At 36.7% G+C, this 26,661-nt stretch overlaps 4 protein-coding genes across 6 annotated transcripts; all 4 read right to left on the minus strand.

Moving 5' to 3' along the window:
- Positions 1–851: 851 nt before the first annotated feature.
- Positions 852–5,706, minus strand: LOC114522006 (nuclear transcription factor Y subunit beta-like). 3 transcript variants are annotated; one of them, XM_028542597.1, is made up of 9 exons: positions 5,570–5,706; positions 4,637–5,107; positions 4,212–4,288; positions 3,965–4,030; positions 3,816–3,883; positions 3,562–3,691; positions 3,090–3,180; positions 2,698–2,768; positions 852–2,066 (listed from the first exon to the last, which is right to left on the minus strand). In XM_028542597.1, the coding sequence occupies exons 2-9, from the start codon at positions 5,067–5,069 to the stop codon at positions 2,034–2,036; spliced, it is 969 nt and encodes a 322-aa protein (XP_028398398.1). In that variant the 5' UTR covers positions 5,070–5,107; positions 5,570–5,706; the 3' UTR covers positions 852–2,033. The 3 variants fall into 3 exon arrangements, with proteins under 3 accessions (XP_028398398.1, XP_028398400.1, XP_028398399.1); XM_028542599.1 differs by lacking the exon at positions 5,570–5,706 and adding an exon at positions 5,248–5,553; XM_028542598.1 differs by lacking the exon at positions 5,570–5,706 and having other exon boundaries at positions 4,637–5,553.
- A 184-nt stretch (positions 5,707–5,890) lies between these two features.
- LOC114521871 (ubiquitin-like) lies at positions 5,891–7,817 on the minus strand. Its single transcript, XM_028542442.1, has 4 exons — positions 7,715–7,817; positions 7,470–7,575; positions 6,849–7,027; positions 5,891–6,779 (listed from the first exon to the last, which is right to left on the minus strand). The coding sequence occupies exons 1-4, from the start codon at positions 7,760–7,762 to the stop codon at positions 6,687–6,689; spliced, it is 426 nt and encodes a 141-aa protein (XP_028398243.1). The 5' UTR covers positions 7,763–7,817; the 3' UTR covers positions 5,891–6,686.
- Positions 7,818–8,306: 489 nt separating this feature from the next.
- Positions 8,307–16,754, minus strand: LOC114521759 (bromodomain-containing protein 1-like). The gene is made up of 11 exons (XM_028542296.1): positions 15,730–16,754; positions 13,696–15,263; positions 12,566–12,725; positions 12,342–12,473; positions 11,922–12,050; positions 11,278–11,584; positions 10,909–11,010; positions 10,735–10,833; positions 9,783–10,609; positions 9,438–9,577; positions 8,307–9,352 (listed from the first exon to the last, which is right to left on the minus strand). Exons 2-11 carry the CDS (start codon positions 15,186–15,188, stop codon positions 9,121–9,123), a joined length of 3,621 nt encoding a protein of 1,206 aa, XP_028398097.1. The 5' UTR covers positions 15,189–15,263; positions 15,730–16,754; the 3' UTR covers positions 8,307–9,120.
- Positions 16,755–17,489: 735 nt separating this feature from the next.
- LOC114521883 (coatomer subunit gamma-2-like) lies at positions 17,490–26,314 on the minus strand. The gene is made up of 24 exons (XM_028542457.1): positions 26,197–26,314; positions 26,058–26,110; positions 25,674–25,754; positions 25,427–25,498; positions 24,331–24,579; positions 23,992–24,078; positions 23,752–23,868; positions 23,489–23,529; positions 23,231–23,285; positions 22,998–23,076; positions 22,325–22,503; positions 22,150–22,250; positions 21,738–21,810; positions 21,567–21,645; positions 21,221–21,385; positions 20,611–20,686; positions 20,304–20,407; positions 19,882–20,028; positions 19,718–19,780; positions 19,037–19,179; positions 18,722–18,893; positions 18,377–18,474; positions 17,867–18,005; positions 17,490–17,763 (listed from the first exon to the last, which is right to left on the minus strand). The coding sequence occupies exons 1-24, from the start codon at positions 26,234–26,236 to the stop codon at positions 17,534–17,536; spliced, it is 2,643 nt and encodes an 880-aa protein (XP_028398258.1). The 5' UTR covers positions 26,237–26,314; the 3' UTR covers positions 17,490–17,533.
- Between the last annotated feature and the right edge of the window lie 347 nt (positions 26,315–26,661).

The raw sequence follows: 26,661 nt of genomic DNA on the forward strand, positions 1-26,661 counted from the left end.
CTCCAATTTGGACCTCCAATTTGGACCTCCTCCTTTTCTGAGCGTAGTGTAATTGAAAATGGTTATAACCTGAGACATTACGATACTGATCTATCAATCCCGAGACCTAAGAAAGAGTTTCTCAAAAGAAGTTTTAAATATAGAGGAGCTGTATTATGGAATAGTCTTTCGCGTGAAGCTAAGTCTGCTCAATCGATTCATTGTTTCAAGAGGCTCATAAATTCAAGTAGTTAATTCTGCATATTATATATAGTTTATATTTGTATAGTGTAATTAAGTAGACGCTCATAATGTAATTAAGTAGACGCCCTCCGTGGAAATCAGTGGTAACTGACGGGGCTAGTGTCTGTAAATAAAATTTTTAATAATAATAATAAAATTGGAAAAGATCTCCTATATGATTGTCTGCATGATATACCCCCCTGAAGATAACCTTTAAAACAGCCTCTTTTCAGGATCTTCTTCTACGAAAAATCTCTTCAGTTCTAACCAGTTCAGTTATAGTCACGTTTATCTCTTCTTCAAAGCATAACTTTTAAACAGGACTTAACGTATACTTTTAGCGGATCACGTGATAAGCTCCAACTGGGAGCTCATCCAGAGAGCGGGGAATCTGCCCAATCTCGTGCTATCTGGTTACGAGGATGGAACTTATTTATCCAAGTCCCTCTGTCGATGTGCATGTATAGCGCGAATGGTAGAAGCACGTGTGAGTTGAGGCCTGACATCGGGCGAACCCCAGGGGGCAATACATGCAGCATTCGTGCATGTGAAGAGCTCATTATTAATTGATAATCTCATTACATCCAGTACAGCTAACGTCGTCAGATCACAACAAATTCTGCATCGTAAGTTCTTTTTTAATGTCCAATATACTTGACGCATGCATATGAATGCAACTTACTTAAAACATCTACGTAATCAGCTTAAGTTCATTCGTCAAACATCGTGGTTTCCAAGTGCTAAACGCAATAACCACAGTAGATAAAAAGTAATTCGACTGTTTGTCTATTTATTCTTGAAGTTTATTTTAGGATCACCACAAATTATTTTTAGATTTATTTATCGTTGCTAGGATTGCTTTTCTTAAAACTCTTACGTATTAAACAGAATTTATTATCAGCTTTTACACCAAATATATAGAAGAAATATGAACTGAAAAATGATATTTAAAAATATTGTTGTAAGGATCTCTTCAATTTTAAATCACGATATTGTAAAAAAAACTTTTAAAAGAACATTTTACTGTACATTTTATATAGTGTTAAAGTATATATGGTGTGAAAATCTGATAATAAAATTATTTATAATATCACGATGAACAGTGAAAAGTTTTTGTTCAATATTCCCGGCTTTCAGCCACAGCTGAAGAACCAGAAGAGAAAGCTTTGCAATAATAAGTTCACCTGTGGCGGATATTATATATTTATATATGATTTTTGTTATAGACTGAGGAATATGCATACATCATCTTTTATAGGTACCATACAGGAGAAATACGCCTTGAACAGAAGCCCAATGTCCGAACTGAAAAACCCGTTTCGACAAAAACCGATGACAAATTGGTCTTTAAAATATTATGCCTATATATAGCCTTATATATGTACATGTTTAAAATATTTTCTTATTTTCTACTGTTACGTTATCACAATATATGATTAGCCCGCACCACCTGAAATTTCTAACCAGCGATAAACTCGATGTTAATATGGAACATAAACAAGTCATATACCAATGAATTGATTCAGAGAAACACACGCGTCTGCATGGATATCAATAAATGAAGTTCGTACCACAGTTAGGCCTGCATAATATATGAACAGCAAAATACCTCAGTGGCTCACAAGATGACCAAATTGCCTTGTGACAACTGAGGTAGTAAATATCCTGAGGAGTGATTATTCACCTGCTATAGGAAAACCAGGTTTACCGTCTACTGCACCCACACCGGCGTTGAGATGTGATCGCGGGGAGGATCGTAAAAGACTATGATATATAATTGCTTTTAATTACGTCACTTGCCACGTTTTTCCTTACATTGATGGAAAGTGTAGAGCTTGTGGAATCTACAAGTAATGAATACACAGGTTTTCTTTGTAAATTAGAAGCCGGTAGCCTAATGACTGTAGTGGTATATTAAATGTGGTATGTGGTGGTATATTAAATGTGGTATGTGGTGGTGTATTAAATGTGGTATGTGGTGGTATATTAAATGTGGTATGTAGTTGTATGTCGACAAAATAAATTTCTTTCGCACGTCGCAATAAACGTTAAGGCAAGATTTTTAATCCGCTATCCAACAAAACTATATAGGGTCAATTAAGTAGGCTACGAACTCTTCCTTGTCGAAAAGCAAATGATGTTGTTTAAAGAAACCTAACATTTTGCTTTGATTTCACTCTTCAATATCCCTAGTACCTGGTCCTCGTTCTTTCATCTCAGATTACTAATTCTGGGCTTATTTTACTTATTACGAGACCATTTTTTCACTGAAAAATGTTCGCCTACATGATAGACCTAGTTCGAACGTGAAAAAGTGATCCATGATCGATCCTGAAGAGGAGGGACTCACTCCAGATAGCATTGAAAATGGTTTTTATTTTACATCAGGTACGTTCAGATAAGTTCGAGGATCGATAATGAATTCCCAGCCTTACCCCTGATCGTAAGCGTGAACTAAACAGTTGATGATCTTACCTGGGTGGAATACGCCGTCCCATATATTGTGTTTGCTTGTTCTGGTGCGATCATTGAGGGATGCATTGGAGCTGAACATAAAAAGAAGAAAAGATTGGTTATGGTTCAGGATTTCATTGAATGACAGGTAATTGAGGTAAAACAGGTAAAACGAAACGACAAAATTTCTCTTTAAAGACTAAAGAAGTGAAAAAATGTAACTCTGGTTCTCCTGCAGGACCCATGCCTTCACCAGAGGACGCATGACTCAAGATGTTCAAGGTTCATTTGACTCAAAAAGTTTAGAAACCAAGTGCATAGATCATGGTTGTTGTTGGAAATTGGAATGTAATAACTTGTCCAGAGATAAAATGCTGTGAAGATAATCAATTTCACAGCATACGCAAGCTCACCACTGCTATAATGGGTTATATTTCGACCTTCTTCGTCTATTTCTGTTCCTTCACTAACTGTCCCCATGGAACCTTTTTCACCTTTCATTGACTAAAGAAAAAAAGATTGTAAAGTGCTTTTAGCACGACATTATTTTTTCTGTTCTTTGGCCAATGGTCTTATGATGGTGAGTTATTATGGCTATATTCGGGCAATCCAGTGAAACTGTAGGGTGAAGTTCTTATTTATTAATTTCATTCAGCAAATAATCTGACAATTGTTGGCAGTCATGCAGGAACCAAATATTATGACAGAACGGCAGAACATTAGAGAGAAAAAATAACACTTTTTCTCAGACTAGAGTAAAAAAGATTTGACCAGAAAGAATAAAATTAATTGTTTGCCAAAATTTTGAAATAATAAAATGCTGTCTGTTGGCTGTTGGTATCAATATATAAGAATATTTAGAGAAAAAAAAATATAGAACTTTACATCTCGGTATTTCTGTAGATATATTTTCAGTGGTTCAACATATTGATCAAAGCCTAGTGTGGTCATTGCAAACAGGATATCTTCACCATTGATTGTCTTTCGTTTTTCTTGATGACATCTTTCACTTGCTCTGGAATTGCATGTTACGGAGAAAACAACAGTGTTTCTTGATATATGAACAGCCAGAGAGGGTTAGTCATAGTAGCTACATAGACATTGTCTCATTAGACTATATAATAGTGAATGAAGGATACTCGCTAGTGATAAAACTAATAAATTCTGAGACACATTCTTGTACACATTCCTTTGCATCTTTAGCAATCTAGAATATAAGCATTGCAAATTTAGTATCAAAACACCGACAATATAAAGAAAATATTTTTTATCAACTTCAGTACTATACCTTTCCTGTTTTTGGTATAGATTTCTTCATGATTCTTGCAACATTTGCAATTGGCAGAAAACGATCCTAAAGTTAGAAATATAAGCAACAATTCTTAATAAAATAAAAGGAACTATTATACTTTATACAATAAAGGGATTTATTTATTTAACTACAAAAAAAGGCATTACATATCAAGATTGGTTGAAGACTGTCACAGAATGTATAAATATATATGCCCTGGTACCTCAAATTATTTTAAATTTACCTGTTCCCTAAGTACTTCATATTCTTCTCTATCTTTTTCTTCATGATCCATATCTTCAACACCAAGAGCTACACTTTCTAAAATATAGGAATTCCATCATGAATTTTATTCAGTTCGTGAAAATTAAAGTATGGGCAATCTTTGTCAATGACAGAGTTAAATTTTAGTTGGTGTGGTTGGAATCTAGGCTGTACCATGGCTTTGACGGGTGGGAGAAAGTCATGAACCAATTTTTCTGAATGGAAGATTAAAATGAATCCAATATTTTTCCAAACAAAAACAGCTTTTTGATTTTTCTGAATATTGCTCGATTAACTTAGGATGCATCAAAACCTGTATTCCCCTTCATACACTATAGGTTTTAGCCATAACAAATGCCTTTGATGTATATGTGAAAAGAAAATTTTTAAAAATATTCTACATACCAGCCACATTATGTGACTCCGTTGGTACATATGCCTGAGCCCCAGCAGCCACTGCCAAGTATTCCGGTGGTATGACCACAGTCCCTGATACACCTCCAGCTGTTGTCTCCACTGCAACCTGTGCCCTAGCCTCCTCACCTGATGTACTACTGCTTACAGCTTGTGACACTGCCCCAGTAACATCACTTATGGTCAAACCAACATTGGGATTTGTAACATTATCTTGCCGCGTTGGTCCCTTTGAAGAGTCTTGTCTTGAATCTGGATTTAAAACTGGCGAAGCAGTTTGCATTTGTGTTGAACCATTGGGAAGTTGTTGAGTGGCAAAAGTTGGTAGCCCACCATTTTGGCCAACTCTGTATGCACCATTAGTTGTACTTATAGATAAACTTTCACTTTGTGTATTTCTTGCCTCACCATTATTCCCATCCATTGAAGTATCTCTGGTTCAATGATTATTACAGAAAAAGCCTACAAGGAAACTTACATCAATTTGTATTTAAAAGTTTTCATCCTCAGAGCATATATAAAATGATACATTAAAAAAGACAAATTAAAGCTATTCGGTGGAGTACAGTAGTTCTATAAACAAAGTACATTATAACACGAACATGAAAGCCAGCAAATTTGGATAATAACTTGTTCAACTCGCGATAGGAAAAGCTTTTTCAAGTTAGGTTTTACTCTATTTAACTAATATGAAACACCCTTGACGACTCCCGGGGATTTAAGGTGTGCGTTTGAGAAACATTTTTATGTTCCAAGGCGAGCAAACAGCTTAACATTCTTCTTAAATTTTGCTCACAAAATCTGCTGCATTGTCGCATATTGAAGTACAAATATTTCGCGCCAGAAAAGGTCAAAATGTACAACAAAAGCGAGGGAAAAAAGCAACGAATCAAATTTGACGTAGCCGCTTTGACAAAAACAAACCTTGTTGGTTGATTTCTCACTTGCAAGAACCAGTAATCAAGCGACTTTTCTCTTGAATGCGAGTGGCTAATGGATGACCAGTCAGAAGCTGGCACACTTTGCAACAACAATAAAAGCCTCTGGCAAAATATCTCTCACAATAAAAATAGCCCACAAGGCTAAGCCAATCAGAGGCCGCCACTTCTAGACAGACAAATGCCGACCGCGAATCAGCTTCGAGTAAAATTCATTAGCGTAATAAGATAGCATAACAAATATATCGTTAATGAATAATTTAGCATACAAGTCAGTTTCAAATCAATGTCTGAAAAAGTGAAAGGATATTTTTGCAGCAATTCGTTTTATTTCCTATCAAAACTGATTCCAATTTGCCATAGGTATATCTTAGACTAAAAATAGACTAATTGGTGTGGATTTAATAGCAGCATTTCCAGTGTTTTTTGAAGATTAATCACTGTTTACTTTATTGAACAATATCTACAGGATATTGAAACAGCTGTTTGAATTTCATCCTTAAATATATTAAAGGCAAATTAGGAAGAGGAGGAAACTGAGACTCCGCTAATGGGGTAGATACTACAAGGAAAAACCAGTGGGCAGTGCACCACTGGATTTTACAAACCATGGATATATGATTATTCTTATATGATGTGATTATTTTTTGTATAATGAGACAACCCAAATATAGGGAAACAACAATTATGTTAATAGATAATTTCTTGGAACTATATGGTATTATTAGAAAGACTGCATCTGAACAAAACAATCAAAACATGTCTGAGTATGTTTTGGTAGTCTAGTCAATTTCTTGTATTAGTGTACATTACAATTTGGAGGAAGTATTTTGCTCATTCTCCATACAATTGAGGACATGTTATTTTATGAAAATGCAAAACAACAAATAAAATGGGTTAAGTATACAATAAGGGCATTCAAGGGCATTCTTGATCTCATTCAATATAAGAGGTCTCAAAATATTTTTCATCAATGGACTAGTTTTACATATGCATTGATGTCCACGGTACAGTCAAACCATAGTGGTTTGACTCAATGCACTACCAGGCACAAAACATACTAAATTTTGTGGCATTCTATGGAAACTAGACAATCTTGAACATTAACTTTTTGGCACAGATCTTCTTTGTAAATGGTAATGTCCAAGTCTTTCTAAATCATCTAAACTTAGTTCTTTTAATGTTGTTCTGAAATCCTGAAACAAACCAAGAAATACTTACACGTTTTTTGCTTTAAAAAGAGTGCAAATATTTGAAAAACAAACCTCCTTAAAGTTATCCAAAACTTCTTCAGCATCTGATTCATAAAAATGTTTGTTTAACAATCTTCGAAGTTCTGTCCATAAAGTGTCTGTTTGTCGGGGAGCATTATGTGTTGCTTTCTTGACAAACAAATGGATTTTGGAACTTTCGCTTATATTATGATCACTCAAAGTGGAAGAATCTGAACAAAAAAAACAATAAATTGCACTAATCTAGGACAGGATTGGCCAGAAGATAAAAGGGTTCGACCATCTTCAACAAGAACTCAATGATGGTGCATCTTTATATCTGGGGACCTCTGACAACAAAAGTTTGCAGAAAAGATTAGTTTTGGAGGTGGATCGAAGTATGAAATTTGATATCAAGCTGATGAAAACCAATTTCCCATTAGTACATTGATAATTAATACTAAGGGGAACTGGCTTCACACATCACGTACTTAACAGACACAAATATTAGCTTTTTCATGATGAGGCTATGGGCAACTGTCTTTCCCCAATAAGCCCGATTCTAAACGAAGTCTTTCGTTTATTGCTTATACGTAAAATTGAGCAGAGCAGACAATCAGCAGATCCTGGCAGCACAACATACGTATGAAAATAAAAACTAACATAATATCATACCAGCTAAAGAAATGCCCTTGAAAACAAGTCTTTGTAGTTCACAAGATATATTAAATACTTGCTCCACTTTTTTTTTCACAGACGATACTGCCTCAGAAGGATCTACCTAGGATATAAATTGAAATATCTTCAGGTTCAGTCCACTGAGGCCGAATGCAAATATTGCAATGGTCTTTATGTGGGCATATTGTCATGTATCGACGTTTTTCATCCAAATTGACTGTAACGTTTTGATCACGTATTACCTCAATAGACTTTTCTGGACTTCCAAGCAATTTGACCTGAATTTTCATGATGAAATTTACTTGAAAATTACTTTTTTGTACAAGTCAAACGTTGTAAACAATGCGTTAGACTGTACACAAAAATAATGTACATCCCCTGATCGTTTGAACAGCGGGCGCAGTCACTGAGGCAGGCGCAAAGTGACAATCATCCAGTGATGGGCGCAAAATCATTGCGCAAAAAGTGAACTTCAGGTAAGTAGAATGGGATGATGTTACAAACACTGATGATGTAATAAACACTCTTGGTTAATTGAATTATTAAAAGAAGCACTCCTATATCATCGCGATGCTTTATCGGCTATTTCGGAGCTACTTGTGCAGTTTCCACATAAAGATGGTTTAAAACATGATCACTGACAAACAGGTACCAAACCCTACGGTACCAAGAGAGGTACTAATATACGGTACCATGAGAGGTACTAATATACCTAGAGGTACTAGTGCTCCGCCTTCGAGCCTTACGCCACTGTTATTCGCCGACGTTTGGAAACGCATTGCAGTTTTTCAAATTTCAATAAAAATACAAGAGATTCTTTAAAAGTAAGCTGCTTCTATTAACTTGACCAAACACGAGAAAATTGGTGCGGGCAGATAGACACACGAATCTAATAGTAATATATCTATACAGCTATACATTATATATTACAAATTCTGGTATAAAATAGCATATATGATGTAGTCACTCAGTAAAGCTCAAGAAGTGTTAAAAAATATGAATGCATTTTGGATGTGTAGCAGGAACTTACTGGAAGATGTAGGATCGGTCTAATTTGTATTAGAGAAGGATGACTGCCTGAAAGATTCATCAAAGAAAATTGTAATTTCCTTTGCGTTTTATAAAATGTATTGCCACGGTAATAATCCTTCTCTAAAGAAAAAATTGAGTTATAGTTTATCACGATGCACAATCTTGCGCCATAAATTGACTGTGTTCAATCAAGGGCTATTACTATTGTTTGTTTACTTGCTACGTTGTGTTGTCCGTTCTCTAATACACTTCAGATCCTCGCTACTCCGGAGAGGTTTTTTGTTTTTTATTTATATTAATTTCTGTTCACTCTTAACCGTAAATATTCACAGAAGGAAGCGCCGATCAGCTTCACAGTCACGGCTCGAATGCCAGCTGACTGGGACCACTGGTAGCTGTTGAAGGGAGCGCCACCCAATGCTGGCAGTTCAAGTCGAGCGAACTGTAATAACATACCTGAGAATAAATTTAAATACCTTTCTAAAAAAACCTCTGCGGAAAAGCGACCAATAAATAATTTCGGTTCAAATGTAAAATATTGCCCTTTCCATGCATTCCTTGACAAAACATTTACATGTTACAACCCACTCAGCAGGCATGATTTGTACAAATTATCTCAATATTCTCCCTCTATTTCATCGTCAACATCCTCGTCATTATTTTCCAAATAACCGTTCACATCCTCGTCGTCTTGCTGTGTAGAAATCTGTTGTTTGTACGAGAGTGCGCGCGCAAACGCTTGCTGCACGGATTTGCGCAGAGAAGGTTTTTTGCCCTCGTACAGCTTCGTGTTGTCCACGCAGTTGTTCTGACCCAGTAGCGATAACTTTTGACGGGGCAGCCATTGCCTGAAACAACAACATTACTTGCTTGAATCAAACAACTTTTAAAACAATCCAAAGAAGTCTATTTAAAACTTCCCCCAGTACTTACCAAGTTCTGCGGGCATCGAAGAACAATACTAAATACAAATGCTCATCAGTCGACCTTCGTTCTTTTAAGACATCGTCAGGAGGTACAGGAATAGGAACACCTTTGTGCACGAAACCTCGTTTAGTTTTCGGGTTGATTATCTACAAAAAGCCAAACAATGATGGTGTGAGCAACAGATAAAAAGTTGTAAACTTACACAAAGTCCTATTTGCGCATCATGTTTTTGTCAATATTTTGGGTAAACTTTAGGAACACTTCTAAATAACATTCACACTACAAAAGCACGTTCAAGTCCTGTTAAGTGTTTCTACACGTTCCTGATAGCTGTGAGAGAGAAATACTTACGAGTGCTGGGTAAGACGGATATCCTCGGCACTTAGCCCATACGAGATCGAGATAGTCAAACATATCCGGTTCGGTGTCAGAATTCCGAGGGGAATACGCTTCACCATTACATTCACTGTCGGTTGTATTTATATCCTCTTCAGAATTACATCTACTTCGCGCTTTTCGACCGCGCTTTTTAACATAGCCCAAGAGATCGTTTGGTTTCTTTTCCGTAGCTTCCTCGGAACAGCTTGTATTGCTCCGCGAGTTCCTCGGCTTTGGTCGTGAATTTTCTTTGAAGTTATTCCGATGCGCTTCCACGATGGGGATCTCCTTGACTTCAGGGACATCTTCTGGATAACTGTTCAGACGACTCGTCTTTCTTCCAGGATATCCCTCATTACCAGGTGTATCCTCAGGGTAAACCAGCCTATTGAGGTTACTCCAGTTATTTTCATCGTTCGATTCGCTCGTCGTTGACTTTCGTCGAACATTACCGTTTTTTCCGAGTATTTCGGGAACATCGCCATTCTCAAACACGGGTGTACCCAAATTCGTTCCCAGCTCCATATCATTGTTTTTAGTAAGAACATTATGTCGAGCTCGGAATTTATTCTTATTAAATAAGATCCCGCTACGGCGATTTGTGCCTGGACGCGGGTTTGTGATACTTGGCGTCGAGACTACGTTTCCAACAGGCTCGGCGTCCCTCGTGTTTGTCACCAGGCTCGTCTCCGACATGTCCAACGCGGTTGTGAGGTTCGGAGTCTCTTGAGAGGTAGGGGATGGGTCTGGAGAGAACTTGGGTTTCTTCGCCGGAGACAGTCCTTCTTCGCTGTCTGCAACTGAACAGAGGACAGTTAATTTAGTTTGATCAATTAAGATAATGGATAATTGCCCTTTTCTCCTCTAAAATCTAGGGAGTTAATTCTGACTGAAAAAACAGCAAATCTCATATTAAACCTCTTACCACTAGGTTCAGAGATACTCTGCCTTTCTTGAAGATTTATTTTTCTCCGGAGACAACCAATTTCCCTTCGGATTTGACGATTTCTTTGAGCTCTCGCACCTGGAAGTTTTCAGTAAGAAATTGTAAGACCAGAGTTCAAGTGGTAGCTATAATGGCGATAATGCAATAACTTACTTCCTGACTTAATGGCTTGTGTCATTTCCAATTTTTCATTTAAATCTCTGAGTTGTTCTTCAAGGCTCATTTCTTTACGTTGCTCGTCAGTAAGAATGAAGTCTAATGCGTGAGAAGGTAATGTGAGAGAAATTCACTTTTTAATTCACTTTTTGGCACAGTTTAAGCTACTTTTATCTAATGTGTTTTATCTAAACAAAACCTTAGAAACAGAAAAACGATTCTACACAATTTTGCTAAAATTTACAATTGTTACAGCATTTAATGGACGACCAAAAGGACAACAAAATGGCTACAATAATTTGTAAGTCTATTTTGGATTCTGGACTGTAACATCACTAACATGGATCCCATGACAAATCACAATACCTTCTTGAGTAAGTTCTCTGTCCTTTACTGTAGGCACATCAGGTGTGAGAAGACCTGTTTCGGGATCAACCCCAGTCCTTTCAACAATTCTTCGAGCACTTCGTATGAGTGTTTTACCTTGGTCTCTTAATCTGACTGCCGCTCTATAGTAGATCGTATCCTCAGCATTATATGCCATGCAGTTTTTCCAAATAAGATTGAAATCCTTCTCAAATTCATCAAAACTTTGGTAAACGTTTCCGTCAATCTTTTCTCGCATTGTCGTGAAGTCCATTGGCTCTGTAATCACGTCCAGGTAGTCCAACACCTGGCAGAAACAATAGCAAAGTTGGCATTTTATACAAAAGAAAAAGGGAAGAGGTGTTTCAAATATAATGCTCCCTCAATATGTATGGTTGACGTGTATGGCTCATGCCCAGAATCTTATGTACAACTGGCACAATTGGGTGGAAATTGGAAAATGACAGGCCACTTGGTTATATAGTGTTTATATAGTGGAAACTTGGTTATATAGTGTTTACAGGCCACTTGGTTATCTGGTGAAAATTGGAAAATGACAGGCCACTTGGTTATGTTAAACAAGAGGGATATCCTTACATCTAATAGAGTGTTTATGCCTGTACATGATGAAATATTCAACCAACCTCGCTTGTATCAACAGGTTCAAGAAAGATTTCTCCAGGATCCTTTGCTTGCAGTTGCAACAAAGTCTTTGACAAAATTGTTGTCAGGGGCTTCAATTGTAGGTCCACAACATTCAAATGTGACTTCAACTGTGCACCCAAAAAATTAAAAAAATATTAGATATTTTTCATTGATATTAGAGATTATTATCATGTAAAGCTAATGATTAAAACTTTGTAACAGAAATTTTGCTAACCACTGATTGAACAGGTAAATACAATTGGTTTTATGGCTTTTGTGTGTTTTTATTTATTCATACAGTTTGTTTTCAGTATATTGCTAATAAATGAAGTCATGTAAATGCTTTGGATATCTGAGAATGGTTACAATAATGGAATAGAAATAATCAGCCTACTGTTTATCTAGGATGTGGTACTTACATGTTCTCTCTTTAGTTTCTCTCTTTTTCGTATCAGCTCCACAAGTAACCGTGCTCTTTCTAAGTCATGCCTCAGTCTTTGCCAGAAATGCAGTTGCTCTTTCATCGCTGCAATTCGTTCACGTCTTTGTTGCTGCAAAGTTCAGAAACACATTTAACCTATTAATGAATGACTCTACAAGCCATATTAAGTGAAATAGTTAAAATAAAAACTTTTTAGCTTACATCTTCTGGACCACTTGCTCGGTTCTGATGAGTTGCTTGAAGGCGCCTCAGAAGTGGTACACCATTTCTTGATTGTCGCTTCAGCATCCAGTATGCTTGAAGGCATTGAATGAATTGTGATTTCTTCTGGATTGCTACACGACTCACAATTTTACTAAGCCTAGAATAATCAGTAACAAAATAGTTAAAATAATATGTACAACAATCTCTCCTTGCTTCAATTCATTGAAGATGTTGTGAACAATACAATGAAACATTAGCAAATATTTATCAGATTTTGTTTGAAAGTCATTTGCTTGGTTCTGGATTTATCCCTGGAATCAAATGGGCATTAAAAGTCATTTAAGAAAACATAAAGATTAAATTAATCTCCCAAAAATATGAAAATTACAATTTACCCTAGTACTTTATATCAGAATCATAATGATTTATGCTTGGTATAACCTAGCTTGCATGAGGAAGGAAATAACATGAAAGGCCCATACTTTTAGTTGTATCAACAGGGGGTGCACAAAAAATGATAAATTAAGAGGTGCTTCGTTTTTTTAATTTATTAAATTGCACACAACACTGATTTTACTTTAGTCTCTTATTTATGAATTCTAAATAGGCCTAAATTAATTTCTTACTATCATGAGCAAGAAAAACATGATTTTTCTTAGACCAAAATAGAGTGCTAAACCAAGATTCTTTAAAATTCTTAAATAAATCCCATATTCCATGCTAACAGATGACTAGTCTGCAAATTAGCTACACTTTCAAGCGAGTTAAAGGTCAGCTATGTAAACAGGATTTTAATTCACCGGTTTGTGGCACCATACAGTGCTTAAATTGGGACAATTGTTTTAAATAGCTACCAGATACAAAGATACTATGCATCATGAAAAATTTAAAATTCTTTTCACTGATAATAAATTACTGACTGCAATTGTGTTCAAGATCATCAAAGCAACACTGTTCTAATCAATAGTAATAAATTAACTCAGGGGAAAACCCTTATGTGTGTAACCTACAAATCTACTTAGCATCATTCATAAATATCTATAAATTTAAACCATGAAATACTTTTAGATACTAGGTAGCTTGTTAAAAATATTAAATACTATATAATTATGTAACATTTCACTAACCTGTGTGCTGGAACAAATGGAATGTTTACAATAGGAACAGTTGGATGTTTTTCAGATAGCCTTTTTCGTATTTCCTTGAGGTCTTTTGGTGTCTTCTGATTGAGTGGAGTGGCTTTGCTTGGAATTATCTTTTCTTCAGTATCATCCTCACTCTCTCTGGCACTACCATTTGCAGACTGATTATTACAACCTGGGCTGTGCACATCACAAAAAGCAGACTTCTTCACAGCAGGCTGCCCGCTCTCTGATCTGGTTGGTTCGATCTTCAAATGCAATCCTGCTTGTTGAGCGCATGTGACATGAAATGCTGTGTAGCAATTGGTCTTTGAACACTGAATACATGCACCTTGAGTCTTGCGACAAATGTAACACCTCAATTTCCATCGAGCTGCAGGGATATTCTGAAGGGAATCGATAGGTTCCAGAAAAACAGTGTTTGCAAAACAGACTTCAGGGATCCAGAGAGCACAGACAACATGTGCCCATCGGTTATCATCAGTTTGTTTGAATGCTCCTGTCTTGTTTGGACATAAAACACAATCAACTGGTTTTGATGGTGAGTTTAGACATCGCCGACAAAGCCACTGTCCTTCAGGAATATAGGGCACTCCATAACATTCTTGATGCACAGCAAGGTTGCACATGTCACAAAACAGTATAACATTACTGTTTGCACATTCTCCATCATTGCAGATACAGCATACAGCATCCTCGTCAATGTATTGATTTGGATCACAAGTATTTTGACTCTCAAAGTGACTTTCCTTCTCCAAGCGATCCATAAGCAACTCAAATACATCTTGGGAAACTGTTGCAATGTTGTCATTTTTCCGTTTTTCATTCACTAGTTTCAACCACTTTGCATCTTCATCATCTGCACTATATTCAACCTCCTCATCCAGCTCTTCAGAGGTGCGTTCAATAAATCTAAAATAAGTCGTAGATCGTGCAGGGGCATCAAGTTCACAAAAGTCATCATCCAGCCGAAACTCCGGTTTCGGTAAACCAACTACAACTGGCTGGATTTCATTGCCAGTTTTAGATTTGTTTTTCGACTTGGATTTTGCTTTAGTTTTAGTTGTAGATTTCGGCGTTTGACCGTCGGTCTCATCTAGCCCGCCATTTTCGTCCTGTACGTGTTCTTCAACGATGCCAAGCGAGTCTCCGATATCCAGCCTTTGCAGATGTCCGGCGAAATCGAACTCCACCATTTTTTGTGCTTGAGCATATGTGAGCGTTTCGCGAACGACGGACGGTTGAGGCGGCGGTGACTTTGCTCGCTTGTTTTTCGTCCTACCACGGCCTTTCTTCGTTTTAGTTCGCTTCGACGATGGCGTACTTGGTGTACTATGTCGCTCGACGCCTTCATGAGGGAAGCGAAGCAAATGATACTCTATACCGCACCAGCTCTTGTAGACTTTGTCGCACAAAGGGCATACGTATGGCGGTAAAGTACCTTTTAGATTGCTCACAAGTTCACGAGCACTAACCATAGTTAGACAAATATTTCATTTAAAAAATGCTCCTCGGCTGTTAATTAAAACACCACGCCAACTGGGATAAAATACCTACAAAAAACAAAGGCAATACAAGGCCATTAGACCGTCTCATGCCTTCGTCTCCGAAAGGAACAAACTACAACACTACGGCATCGCTTGAAACAGAAACCTAGTATGTCTAGCCGTTTTCCTAGCCCAAAACACTACCTTTATTAGCAACTAGGTTTCCAAAAAGGAGGTAGTTCATCTAGATACGGAAGCGATCTTTTATCAAAACGATCAACCCGAAGCATAATCAACAAACGCGAAGCCGATTATGCAAGAAGAATCCCTTCCCGCTTTATATGGCGGCTTAGCTTCGCGTTTGTGCCTACGCTTTGAGCTTCTTTCTCGAACATTTGCTTAATAATTACTACATAAATAGCAAAACGTTCTAGATAATAATGTTTTCTAGTATATTATCTAAGATTTTCGTTTAAATTCACGTAAAAATAGCGAATTTTAGACCTAGAAACGTTTAAAGATGACGACATACCCCATTCAAAGCAACGCTTCTTCTCCCACGAAATTTGCGAAGCAATAATGTCGACTTCACGAGCTTTTTTGGGACTCTTGCTCAATCGAATTGTGTTGTCCTTTAGTTTAAAAGAAACTTCAACCGCTAAACAGCTATTGAAGATAAAATTTTGCACAGATACAACGAATACAGGACTTGAACAAATGCAAAACACAACGTATACGCGGCAAATAGCTTCAAAAGGTGAGTCACGCCACTGCTGACGAAACGCCAAACAATAGCCAAGCTTTGTGGAACAAAACCTCTTCAGCAATTCCACCTCTCCAAATTTTGAACAGAAGGCGTTAATATAAGTTACTCTCCGTTTATTTTGCGTTCACTTTTGGCTTCTTTAAGATGCTTAAACCCTTGAAAATTTTAGTCCAAAGTGACGCTAATTTGAAATGGGCGAATCGAAAACGCCGGCCTTTGCGCTCGTGTCCTCCCTGAGTGACGTGCCCCGTGTGCCCTCCCCAATGCGGGATTTTGATTCTCAAAGCAGCAAGAAGAATCACGTTTTCTCTCGTTTTTGTTGAAAACAAAATCTAATTTTTTTGATTTACGAATTTAAAATCGCTACAATATTATACCAGCGCACATTTCGAAGAAACAAAAATAAGTTCTCAACTACTCAAGCCGTAAAAATTTTAGCGCGCTCCCCTGGAAGACTTTGCTGTCGCAATTTATTTCGTTGAAGATTGCCGCTAGCGATTTCCCGGAATGCCATGGTTCGCTACAATTCAATTCATCCTATTTAGATCTCATTTTGCTTCTCAAAAATACTTCAAAACAATTTAAAACGAAATAAGGCCGCCTTGGGCCGCTATTATCAAGGGCCCTGGTTAGATCACATTTTTGTGCAAGAGATGCGCGAATATATTTTCAATGCACACATGCTAGTCCCATAGTAAACCATACCTGTTGCACTTCAAGTTAACATTCAAAACACTATATTGAAATATAATTTCGAAAGCTGGACAGGTCAACAGTGATATAACCGGATTTACTGACACCACTTTTCCCGCTTCCTTTGTTTTGAAAGAATTCCTCCGAACTCCGAGCGCTCAGGGGAAACCCCGGAAAAAATGAAGCCACTGATCGATGTATAAATCAATGTTTTCTCAGAGACTGCCGCCACAAATCTTCCAGGGGCCGGTTGTATAAAACTCGCAGATAAAATTCAATTTTGAATAGTTAAATCGTAGTTAACTAGAAAATACACGATTCTGATTGGCCAATTCTGCCACTGGCTATAGTTAAAAGTTAACTATCTTTTTATACAACCGGCTCCAGACAATTACTAATTATCGCTTTTGTCAAATTTTGCCAGTTATCTTGAAATATTTGCAATGTTTATGTATGCAGATGTAAGGGTCTTGATTGCAATTCAAAATTGAAATTAGCGCCATATGTTTGGGCATGCGTAAAGGGGAGGGTAATAACTCGATAATAAATAAATAAATAAATAAACAAATAAATAATAAATAAATAAATAATTTTCTCATTGTAATTCATCGGAGATGTTCATTGGCAATGGTCATTGATGATCAACAGATCATAAAAAAATTGCCGAGTAATTAACGACAACGAAATATACATTGCATACCAGATACACAGTCCGTCAGAAAATGCACCAATGGACACAAATCCACAAATACGAAGGTAAAAGCTGAACACTAACAATCACCGGATTGTAAAAATATTTTAATTCTTCTGAAACAGATGCTAATACCATGTCGAATGCAACGAGCATTCTTAATAAATTTCATATATATGTGAATGATCAACCGACAGCTGACAGAACGACTTCGGAAACGGTTGCCTCCGAACTTCGCACGGTGATTTGCATGGTGACTCCATCACTGAACGCGAGCTTTGTTTGTACGAGAACATCGTGACCGCCACGGTAGCAGCCAGCCAAGAGAAGGACGTGAGATTTCTTGTCGGACGAAACTCGGTCCGACCGTTCGCAAGGTTGCATACCCATATACTCGATAATTTGCTTGACAGCATCTGATAAAGTACAAAAACCGAGTAAAAAACGGTTGTGCTAAGTGTCTATATAGCTGTATGCAACTTGTTTTATATTTGCCTGTATATGCGCAACCTTTCCTACCTTCCAAACTCTTCATCTGCGACAAAGCATACGTGTCTTTCATTTCGTGACTATCCCCAATTTCCTCCCATGAAGCGGCGAAATTCGTCTTCAGTACTCGCTGAACATGGTCGGCAACAACCACTTCGATGTCTTCCAACTGCAAGGATCAAATCAAATGATTTGTTAGAAATAATAAAAAACAAGCTATTTAATTAATTAGTTGTAAGACCGAAGAATTCGGTTAATAACAAAACAGGTTCCTCCGGCAGAAATCGAACCATAAAAATAGACAATAATAATATTCTATTATTTCTATGAATCGAACCCATTTCTCCGCAATTTCAGAGCGGTGCTTTCACCACTGGCTACGAAAAACGTTGAGGGAACGTCAAATTTCTTTTTTTCTTATTTTTGCATAAGTGGATGGTTTTGAGGGTACCACTATTCATGTACAAATAAAATGGAAGTGGACAAAAAAATCCATAAACAATCTACATAGTTTGCACACCAAATGTCATTAAAACTCACCACATATTCGTCGTTATAACCTTCTTCATCTGCTTCACCTGTGTTGGGGTCACAATCTTTCACTATAAACTTCATCATATTTGAGAATGTCCCCGTCACTACAGAACGAAATTTACAGGATTGTTGTTCAAATCTACTTTGTGTATTTTTTTCTACTTGCTAAACATTTTATCTTCCATGCGTCTGAACCTCATTGATAACCTTAACAAGCAACATCTTAAAATTGACAATTGCAATTTAAAGCACAGTCTACGGTTAAAAAAGGCACGAAGTTATCAGAGACGAGTTGGACGAGATTAACCATCGAGCCTGCATGACGACCATAAATGGAAACGACAGTCTCACCTTCAGTTTGATCATCAGGAATTTTGACAAGAACATAGGTGGTACCCGGCGTATTGTATGGTAGACTCGGACATGGGATTGTCTTCAAGATTTCATATTCACCATCAGACACCTCCATATCCACAGTTACATCTTCAAGTACTTGATCATTTAACGTGTTTGTACAATCATACTAAAAATGGAATTTCAAGTATTGAAGTTGGGGGAAGAAGGATTATTATGGCGTCTCAGCCTGCATGTAACCATACGAGTCTGATCACGGAATACATGCGGTGAATGTAACGAAACATAAACCGTTGAAAAAGCAAGCATTACCTGAAAGACAATATGATGCGCAAAGACGTGTTTCACACAATGCACAACATATTCAGTTTCGGACTCAGTCAATTCCAGTGGCTTAGTTGAAGATTTGAATAATGGACCAAGACCGGCAAACTCAGGAATTCCAGCAAGTTGCTCTGAAATAGAAAGATGATACAACTGGATATATATTCGACGTAAAGCTCTCTCGTTTCCTTCGTTCTCCCGAGATGCGTTTCCCTTATTGTTTTAATATCACTTATATTCCTCGTAGTCTCATATTGCCTTAACCGCATCAAGTATCTCCATTGATTCCATCAACTCTATTAGTTGCTCAATTAAGTCCAATATCATCCAGCTGATCTGGGTATAAAGCTCAACCAATCAGAAGCCTGATCTTCGACAAAACTGAATTATCATTTCCTTCATTGCATATGACTTCGACACTCGAAAACATCAAGTTATTTTATTATATTTATGTGAAAACACGCTTATTTTTTCCCAACTGTAAATTAGAATTCGAATTTTTCACCCTTTATACTATTAGTTGGAAGAATAGGGACAAATAACACCAGGAACATGATAACTCAGTTTTGTCGAGACGCTTTATGACGTCATGATCTCAGATCAGCTGGATAGAGCATGCATACAGCCTCTTTGAAGATATGATCATTTGTTTCATCTTTTTCCATTTACCTGCATAAACTTCTTGTCTGGATGTAGCGACAGAAGGTTGAGTTGTGGGAGCCTCAGTTTTAGCTAAAAAAAAACAAAACAGTAAGTCAATAATTCATTCTTTAATTTTCACCATACCCCGCCTGGCCGCCTAATAGCTGGAGCTAATATTGATAAGGACGTACTTATACTTGGCTTTCCAGGTTTAGCCATTTGTTCTTGCATAGAAGACGTTGCCAAGGGAACGGTCTTGATGTCGAATGGTGCATCCGGAGCTTCATTGACGTAAGCATTCAGAGCCCGTTCTAAACCAACCACGGATACCTGCAGCCCTGATGAAGAAAACAGATATTTATAGAAAGTCAGCACTGTGACGTTGTTCTCGGACAAAGCATGTTCTGGATAGGCCAACTGGGCGCAATGGCCAATCAATCAGAAGCATGCTTTGTCTGCAACCTATACATGTCATAACGCAGACTTTTCATAAAGGTTTATAACAGCCTATATAGCGAATCACACATGCATGAGTAGATTAGAATTTGAATAGGAAAACAGGTCTCTTAAGTGCAACATGACCAAAGTTCGCAACTTATTAAAAAATACAAACCATTTAAGATGTATGCTGACGAAAGAGCCTTGTCCTGTTGCTTTAAAACATTGACATAGAACGTCGCACGATCGCGAACCTCATCGTCTGTGTCTAGCAGACAGCTAAATGAAAAAATATCATTACAAAAATTTACTAAATGACGAAGCTGACAAAAAAAATTAAGCGAGCAAAATAAGTTTGTACTCGTGTAAAAAAATAACTTATTTCACACAAGACTATTTTCACCACTGGCAATCCCTCCATCATGAGAGCTTGTTGGCAGACACTACTAAATTTCCCAAGTGATATATTCCGACGAACATACCGGGAGAGCAATACTTGAATGCTTGGCAGGAGTGATTCACAATGAGCACCAAACTTCGCAAGTGTCGTCACAGCAGCTACGAATTCAATAACAAAGAATTAGGCCCGTTTCAGAAGTCACACTTTTCATATCGCGTACCAAATGGTAATGAGCTAAAATAAACGCCTGTATTCTAAAAGTTCACTCAAACTCAAACTCAAACTCGTTGTTTAGGCGAACTTAATCTTCTCACAGGGTTTCCATAGAGGTATTTCCAGTCGAATAAAAGCTTGATTCTTCCAATGGTCAAGAAAAAACTTTTTCATTGATCAGTAAAAATAAAATTTTTATGTCACACTCAATGAGAGTGAGTGTGAGTAAGCTTTTTGAACACAGGCGAAAGCATATTTGCATCCAATTCAACATATGAGTTATTCGACACTTCGTAAATGCTACATTTTTGCAAACAAGAGTTGGATGATTCATCGACTATTCAAATATGGCGCATAACTGGTTAAGTCTTAGTCTATAATTTTGGTTGCGTTCGCATTTGACTGGGATAAATATCTGGCTTTCCCTGATATAGCCACTCAGCCACTGATCAATCAAATCAACAACTTATTCTACAAACCTGCCCTGACAGCGGCATTTTCCAAGATCACACGGTTATAAATGAAGCGAATATACTTGGCAGGTTTCTGGGTTCTAGGTCCCTCGCGACCCAATAAATGTAATATACGTGTAGCCAGTACAGTATGTTCACAATCTTCAATGAACTCGCACAGATGTGAAAGACCTAAATTGATTTACGAAAACTTGACAACAGTACCTACAGTAATGATGAAATAGTTTGCCATGCAAACTTTTGTTTGCAAAACATTGGTCTTGCTATTTAGCAAAACATTGACACAAAAAATAAAACCAAAACCTAATTTTCTAAACTTCAATCGACATCTTCCACAGCAGTAAAAACCAACCTGACTCCTTCGCCTCAGAGTTCTCCTCCACGATGTCAATAATGGTGTTCACAATTGCCTTCTTGTACTCGAACCCGCCCTACAAACATACGCATTTATTACGGTTTAATGCATTTATTACGTTTACTGATTTCTTGAATAGAAACAGTCATTAGCAATAAATATTCTTACGTCATCGCGCAACATGGAAGAGAGAAACGTCATCATCACCAAATGCTTTCTGGGAAACTTCATACATAAGGACCTGAAACAATCAAATGTGAAAAATGCAGATACTCAACTCTTTGTTTCTCTGAATTAGGTTTCTATAGGCATATTACTCTTAAAAGACACAAGAACATGCATCTTCACTTAAAAGCCTCGATGTAGTTGTAGCAAAAGAAGGAATGTGATTGGCTCACGATCTACAGTGTACAAGAGCGAGGCTTTCAGGTCGAGAAGAACATGATATTTTAAGATATGTACTTTGGAAGATGTATTTTAAATTAAGTTAAAAAGACATACGAATGTAGCCTACGTTGGCACCAATATACAGATTAATATATTATGGGTTTAATAAGTTCGACAGAGTTGAGCAGCTTACTTTATGGCATCAACAACAACAATCTTAAACTCGTCAGAAATTTCAGACATGAACGAAGAAATTTGTTTCATAAGTCGATCAATACTCGATTCACTTCCAGTCTAAAATAGAATATCAAGGTCTTAATGAAGGCTTTAATCTTCGCTTTATCTGGTATGCATTCTCTCAGCTGTACCTTCAACAAGGTAGTGATAGCCAAGGTTGCAATACTCCTGTTCACATCAGTGATAAGGTTCTCGAGGTCAAGATTACAACTCGCAACAGATGTTGGTTGAGTCATTGCGACTTTATTCAAAGTACGCACTGCGGCAAACCTCAGTGTTGGTCTTGGAGAACTCAGGAACAATTGTAACACTAGAAGATAATGAGAGGTGTCAGGAAATAGCACACTTTATTTTGTCACCAGTGTTGTATACTGCTCAGTTGTATACAGAGTTCATTTTCAGCCATATGACAATAAATAAATTTACAGCCATTTTACAGTCACTTTACAGCATGTGATTTGAAATTGATTGCTAGCAGGTCAGTAACAACCTTGCTCCAAGGTTGTCTGTCAGTGGAAAAGATATATTATTGATCCAATCGCAAATACGTTTCTCTCTTGTAGTTGAAATATGTACTCAGAATCTGAAAATCAAACATGTTCCCAGTGTGGGAAGAGCAAATACACTGGGGACGAGGTTGTGCAAAGACAGTTACACCCATTAAAATCCTTAGTTACATTTAGCAGTGAGTGACTTCTGTACTCTCTTTTATGTGAAATACATGACCAAAAACTATAAAACTGCAATAGTTATTGATACATGTAATGATTGAAAAAAAAATTTAATCAGATGCAACATCCATACCAGAGATAGCTGGACATAGGTCACGAGATTCCACATTCTTCAAATTAACAAGGGCACGAGCTGCCTCATAAATCACCATCTATGTTAAAAATATTTACTTAAGTATGGTTTCCATTCACTCAAAATTATTGTGAATATGTCAAGGAGTTTGATGTTATAGTATAATACTTCCATATGTGCAGTAAAATATGACTAACTTGAGTCCACAAAATAAAGATAATGGTCACACTTACCTCACTTTTATGGCGAAGACAATTCTCAAGAAAATCATAATAGGCACTTGAGGTCCTAGATATAAATAGTCACAGTTTATTAATGTTGCATATTTTAGCACTTGTGGCTGGTGATTTTAACTGGTTGCAATGGTTGATGAAAATCAACTACATTCAAAGTAATTCAAACTACAATATTATTGCAGAACAAATTGTAATATATATAAATTATAGATATCAATATTTCTGACTGTATTATAGATAACAAACATAACCCACCCCTCTTCCTCTTCATCCAAGTATTTTGCTGCAATTCGGATCTAAAATAAAAATATATGTTTAAATTTCTCTTCAAATAAGGCCTGATTCATTGTATTATTTTCCGATAGTGACAAAGCATTTTGTGCACCAGAGATCTGAAGTGTGAACCAGGTTTATGAGTTATTAACAATGAGGAGGATGGAGAAGTGTGAACCAGGTTTACCAGTTATCAACAATGAGGAGGATAGAGCACCCATCTTTAGACAGTGAGGCATACTCACCATCATACACATGGCATATGGAGATTTCATTTGTGACTTGGTGAATTTATTCAACAATTTTGAAATGGCTAAACGATCTTGTTTCTTTATATGATATAATAAGCCCAAACCATGATACTAAAAACAAAACATAAATTATAGTAACATGAAGTAATAAAGATACTACAGATTCAATTCAATACAATAATTAATTAATACATGGCAAATTTCATGTTCAGTAATAATGCATATTATATATACCTGAACCATTACAGAATCACTGGATACCATTTCTTGAGCCTCATTAACCCATCTTTTGACAACATCATAACTGCCTTTCAGTAAGTGCTAGGAATAACAATACTGTAACAATAAACACTTGCAGATGTGAAATATTCTCAAAGCTCACTTAAGTAATAAGGTTAGACCTTTTCCCACCCTTTGTAATCCTGTTGTATATAAACGATTTGGTCATGTCTTTTATAAACACAGAGTTCAGACTTCCTGGTTGAAAGTTCATCCTAATCTCCACACTTCATATACTTTTCACAAGACACATAATCTATGAATAGTAGTAGTAGCTTATGACTAAAAACTCACCAAAGATGAAACCAATGCATTACTCGAGACACTGTGGCTTTTATCCACAATGGCTTGTTTCATGTATCGCTCAATTGCTTGCAACATTGTTGCATCAGTGATCATACACAAAGCTCGGATAGCATTAGCACAATATGCCTCTTCACGACCTGTCATATCCTTGGTCAAACTACTAGTGACAATAATAACATCTTCAGCAACTGTTGATAGTTCTTTTATAGCAAGGTAAACCATTCGACGCAACATTGGCTGAAAAGAAAACACTACGAGTCAATTTAGAGCAAAACACTGATGTAGGATCTAACAGGATGTATTTTTAGATCACAGGATAACAACAGATTTTGCTAGACTGTTGAAAAATAAACTATAATATAATATTTATAGTACATGCGTGCAGATTGGTTGAGAAGCGTGTTTCTATAACTGTATAGAAACACAGGACTTTTCCAGCCGAACTTGACAAGCTAAGTAATATAATGCGAATTTGTAATTGAATTGAAATATAATATTTGTACCAAATTTTTTTATTGAGTTATATTATAAAAGAAATAGAAAACACTTTTTCCTGTGTTTCTATTTAACAATTAGACAACGAGTCCGAGTTGTCTATGAGCGAATAGTCAACGAAGGCGAAGCCTGAGTTGACTATCCGCTCATAGGCAACGAAGGCGAGTTGTCTAATTGTTTTAGTATACACCCTGTACATAGATATATTAATTTCGAGGAAATAATCGATACACCGCAAAATTACACCGAAAAATAATTTAATTAATGCAATTTTATACGGTCGCGCGAGCGAATTTTTCCCAAACGTGCACTATCACGAATAGACGATGGTTGAGTAGCCAATCCGAATGTAGGATTTGTAATAGACGATAGTCGGGTGTATACTAAATAGTTATAGAAACACTTGTGGAAGTTTGGAAGAACTCAAAATAACTCATTCTCCCAAACTCCCATGCATGTTTCTATAACTGTATAGAAACACAAAAATGTTTTCTATTTCTTACAGTACCTAAAAGATGTAACAAATAATGTGGTAAATTGATACATTAGCAACTAATAGGGATAATTTATGCAATGTAAAAGTACATACATCCTTAGACTGGAAAAGTTTGGTCATTGCAAAAAAAGCTTCGGTTGCCTCAGTTGTTCCAAATTGCTGTCCCTAAAAATTTAAATCATAGTAACATTATAGTATTAAATAGTGGATTGCCAACATCAAGAGGGTAAACAAATTGAGAGATTATAATTGACATCTTGGATCCAAAACCTAATGAAAGAGTCTTTTCTGTATGTCAGCATATTCATCTAAGAGGCACATAAATAACCATTGTACATACTTGGTTCAAAAGATACAATATCTTTGTCAAAATGTGGATACATCTCCTGGGGTTAATTGGACTTTCATTAAATGTTCTAGCCTAAAATGATAATTAATGAATCAACATACTACATACATATCAAACATTAGAATAAAAAGTGGTATATTGAGTTTCTTAAGACTATTTAGAATACAAATATTATAACAATATTCCATTTCATTTACCCCCCTCCCCTCCCCCCCTTCCTAGTAATAAAGAGCCCCAGGTGGAGTCTAAGGTAAAATGATAAAAGCTTTAATTCAGCTTTAAATAAAGATCAAAATTTACTTTGGCCTGTACACGCATGTTATATTAATCCTCAATTGCTTGGCTTTAATACACAAAGCAACAATAATCTATTACCTCTTGAAGCGCAGTTGCCTTGTCTAAACCTTGAAAAGGATTCGACCCTCGACCTAAATAATGGATTCGAACCCAATTCACAAACCCGTTCAAAAGAAATTAAAACCATTTTATTCATCAGAAATATAAAACAATATACCATCTTCTTCGTCCTTCTTGTCTTGTCGTAGATAATGCATTCTCAATTGAGAAAATTCCAGAGAAAGTTGAAAATTCAACAGAATTTGATCAAAATAAGGCAACTTTTATGTGCCACGCAATCCTAGTACCAGACCTCTTGCGACGAACGTGTATTAGAATATAGGGGGCCCTAACGGTTCCTTCAACAATGAACATGGCAGGTTGCACGGCATTTAAAATCGCAAGCTGGACGATGGAAACGACTTCTGAGTAGGCACTCTCATTCATAGAAGCTAAGGTGACTTCAAGTAGAACACTCAGAAATAATAACACAATTGAAATATTCTTTATATCAAAAGTATTCTATAAGTGCTTCGTTCCTCTGTACTTAGGTCCTGGTCTTATAAAATGTGTATGGTTCTGTCATTGGCTAGTATTAATAAAACACCCAAAAATTACTCGTGCACTATATAAAAAAGATCGG

The sequence above is a fragment of the Dendronephthya gigantea genome, unplaced genomic scaffold (genome assembly GCF_004324835.1).
Source record: "Dendronephthya gigantea isolate DGI-Jeju-01 unplaced genomic scaffold, DenGig_1.0 000021F, whole genome shotgun sequence".
NCBI lineage: Eukaryota > Metazoa > Cnidaria > Anthozoa > Malacalcyonacea > Nephtheidae > Dendronephthya > Dendronephthya gigantea.

What these genes read in the sequence shown, in the direction of transcription:
- LOC114522006 (XM_028542597.1), bottom strand. Translation starts at nt 5,069, where the DNA reads ATGGATGGGAATAATGGTGAGGCAAGAAATACACAAAGTGAAAGTTTA. An exon ending in GGAGTCACATAATGTGGCTG is followed by an intron (nt 4,289 to 4,636) that starts GTATGTAGAATA and finishes CCTATATTTTAG; the next exon opens with AAAGTGTAGCTCTTGGTGTT. An exon ending in GGACGGCGTATTCCACCCAG is followed by an intron (nt 2,067 to 2,697) that starts GTAAGATCATCA and finishes CATTACTTGTAG; the next exon opens with ATTCCACAAGCTCTACACTT.
- LOC114521871 (XM_028542442.1), bottom strand. Translation starts at nt 7,762, where the DNA reads ATGAAAATTCAGGTCAAATTGCTTGGAAGTCCAGAAAAGTCTATTGAG. An exon ending in GTCCAGAAAAGTCTATTGAG is followed by an intron (nt 7,576 to 7,714) that starts GTAATACGTGAT and finishes TTTATATCCTAG; the next exon opens with GTAGATCCTTCTGAGGCAGT. An exon ending in TTTTGGATAACTTTAAGGAG is followed by an intron (nt 6,780 to 6,848) that starts GTTTGTTTTTCA and finishes GGTTTGTTTCAG; the next exon opens with GATTTCAGAACAACATTAAA.
- LOC114521759 (XM_028542296.1), bottom strand. Translation starts at nt 15,188, where the DNA reads ATGGTTAGTGCTCGTGAACTTGTGAGCAATCTAAAAGGTACTTTACCG. An exon ending in ATCCGTCTTACCCAGCACTC is followed by an intron (nt 9,578 to 9,782) that starts GTAAGTATTTCT and finishes GGCTTTTTGTAG; the next exon opens with ATAATCAACCCGAAAACTAA. An exon ending in TTCGATGCCCGCAGAACTTG is followed by an intron (nt 9,353 to 9,437) that starts GTAAGTACTGGG and finishes TTGTTGTTTCAG; the next exon opens with GCAATGGCTGCCCCGTCAAA.
- LOC114521883 (XM_028542457.1), bottom strand. Translation starts at nt 26,236, where the DNA reads ATGCATTATCTACGACAAGACAAGAAGGACGAAGAAGATG. An exon ending in GTTGTTGTTGATGCCATAAA is followed by an intron (nt 21,811 to 22,149) that starts GTAAGCTGCTCA and finishes TGATTGTTTCAG; the next exon opens with GTCCTTATGTATGAAGTTTC. An exon ending in TCCTGATGATCAAACTGAAG is followed by an intron (nt 18,475 to 18,721) that starts GTGAGACTGTCG and finishes TTCGTTCTGTAG; the next exon opens with TGACGGGGACATTCTCAAAT.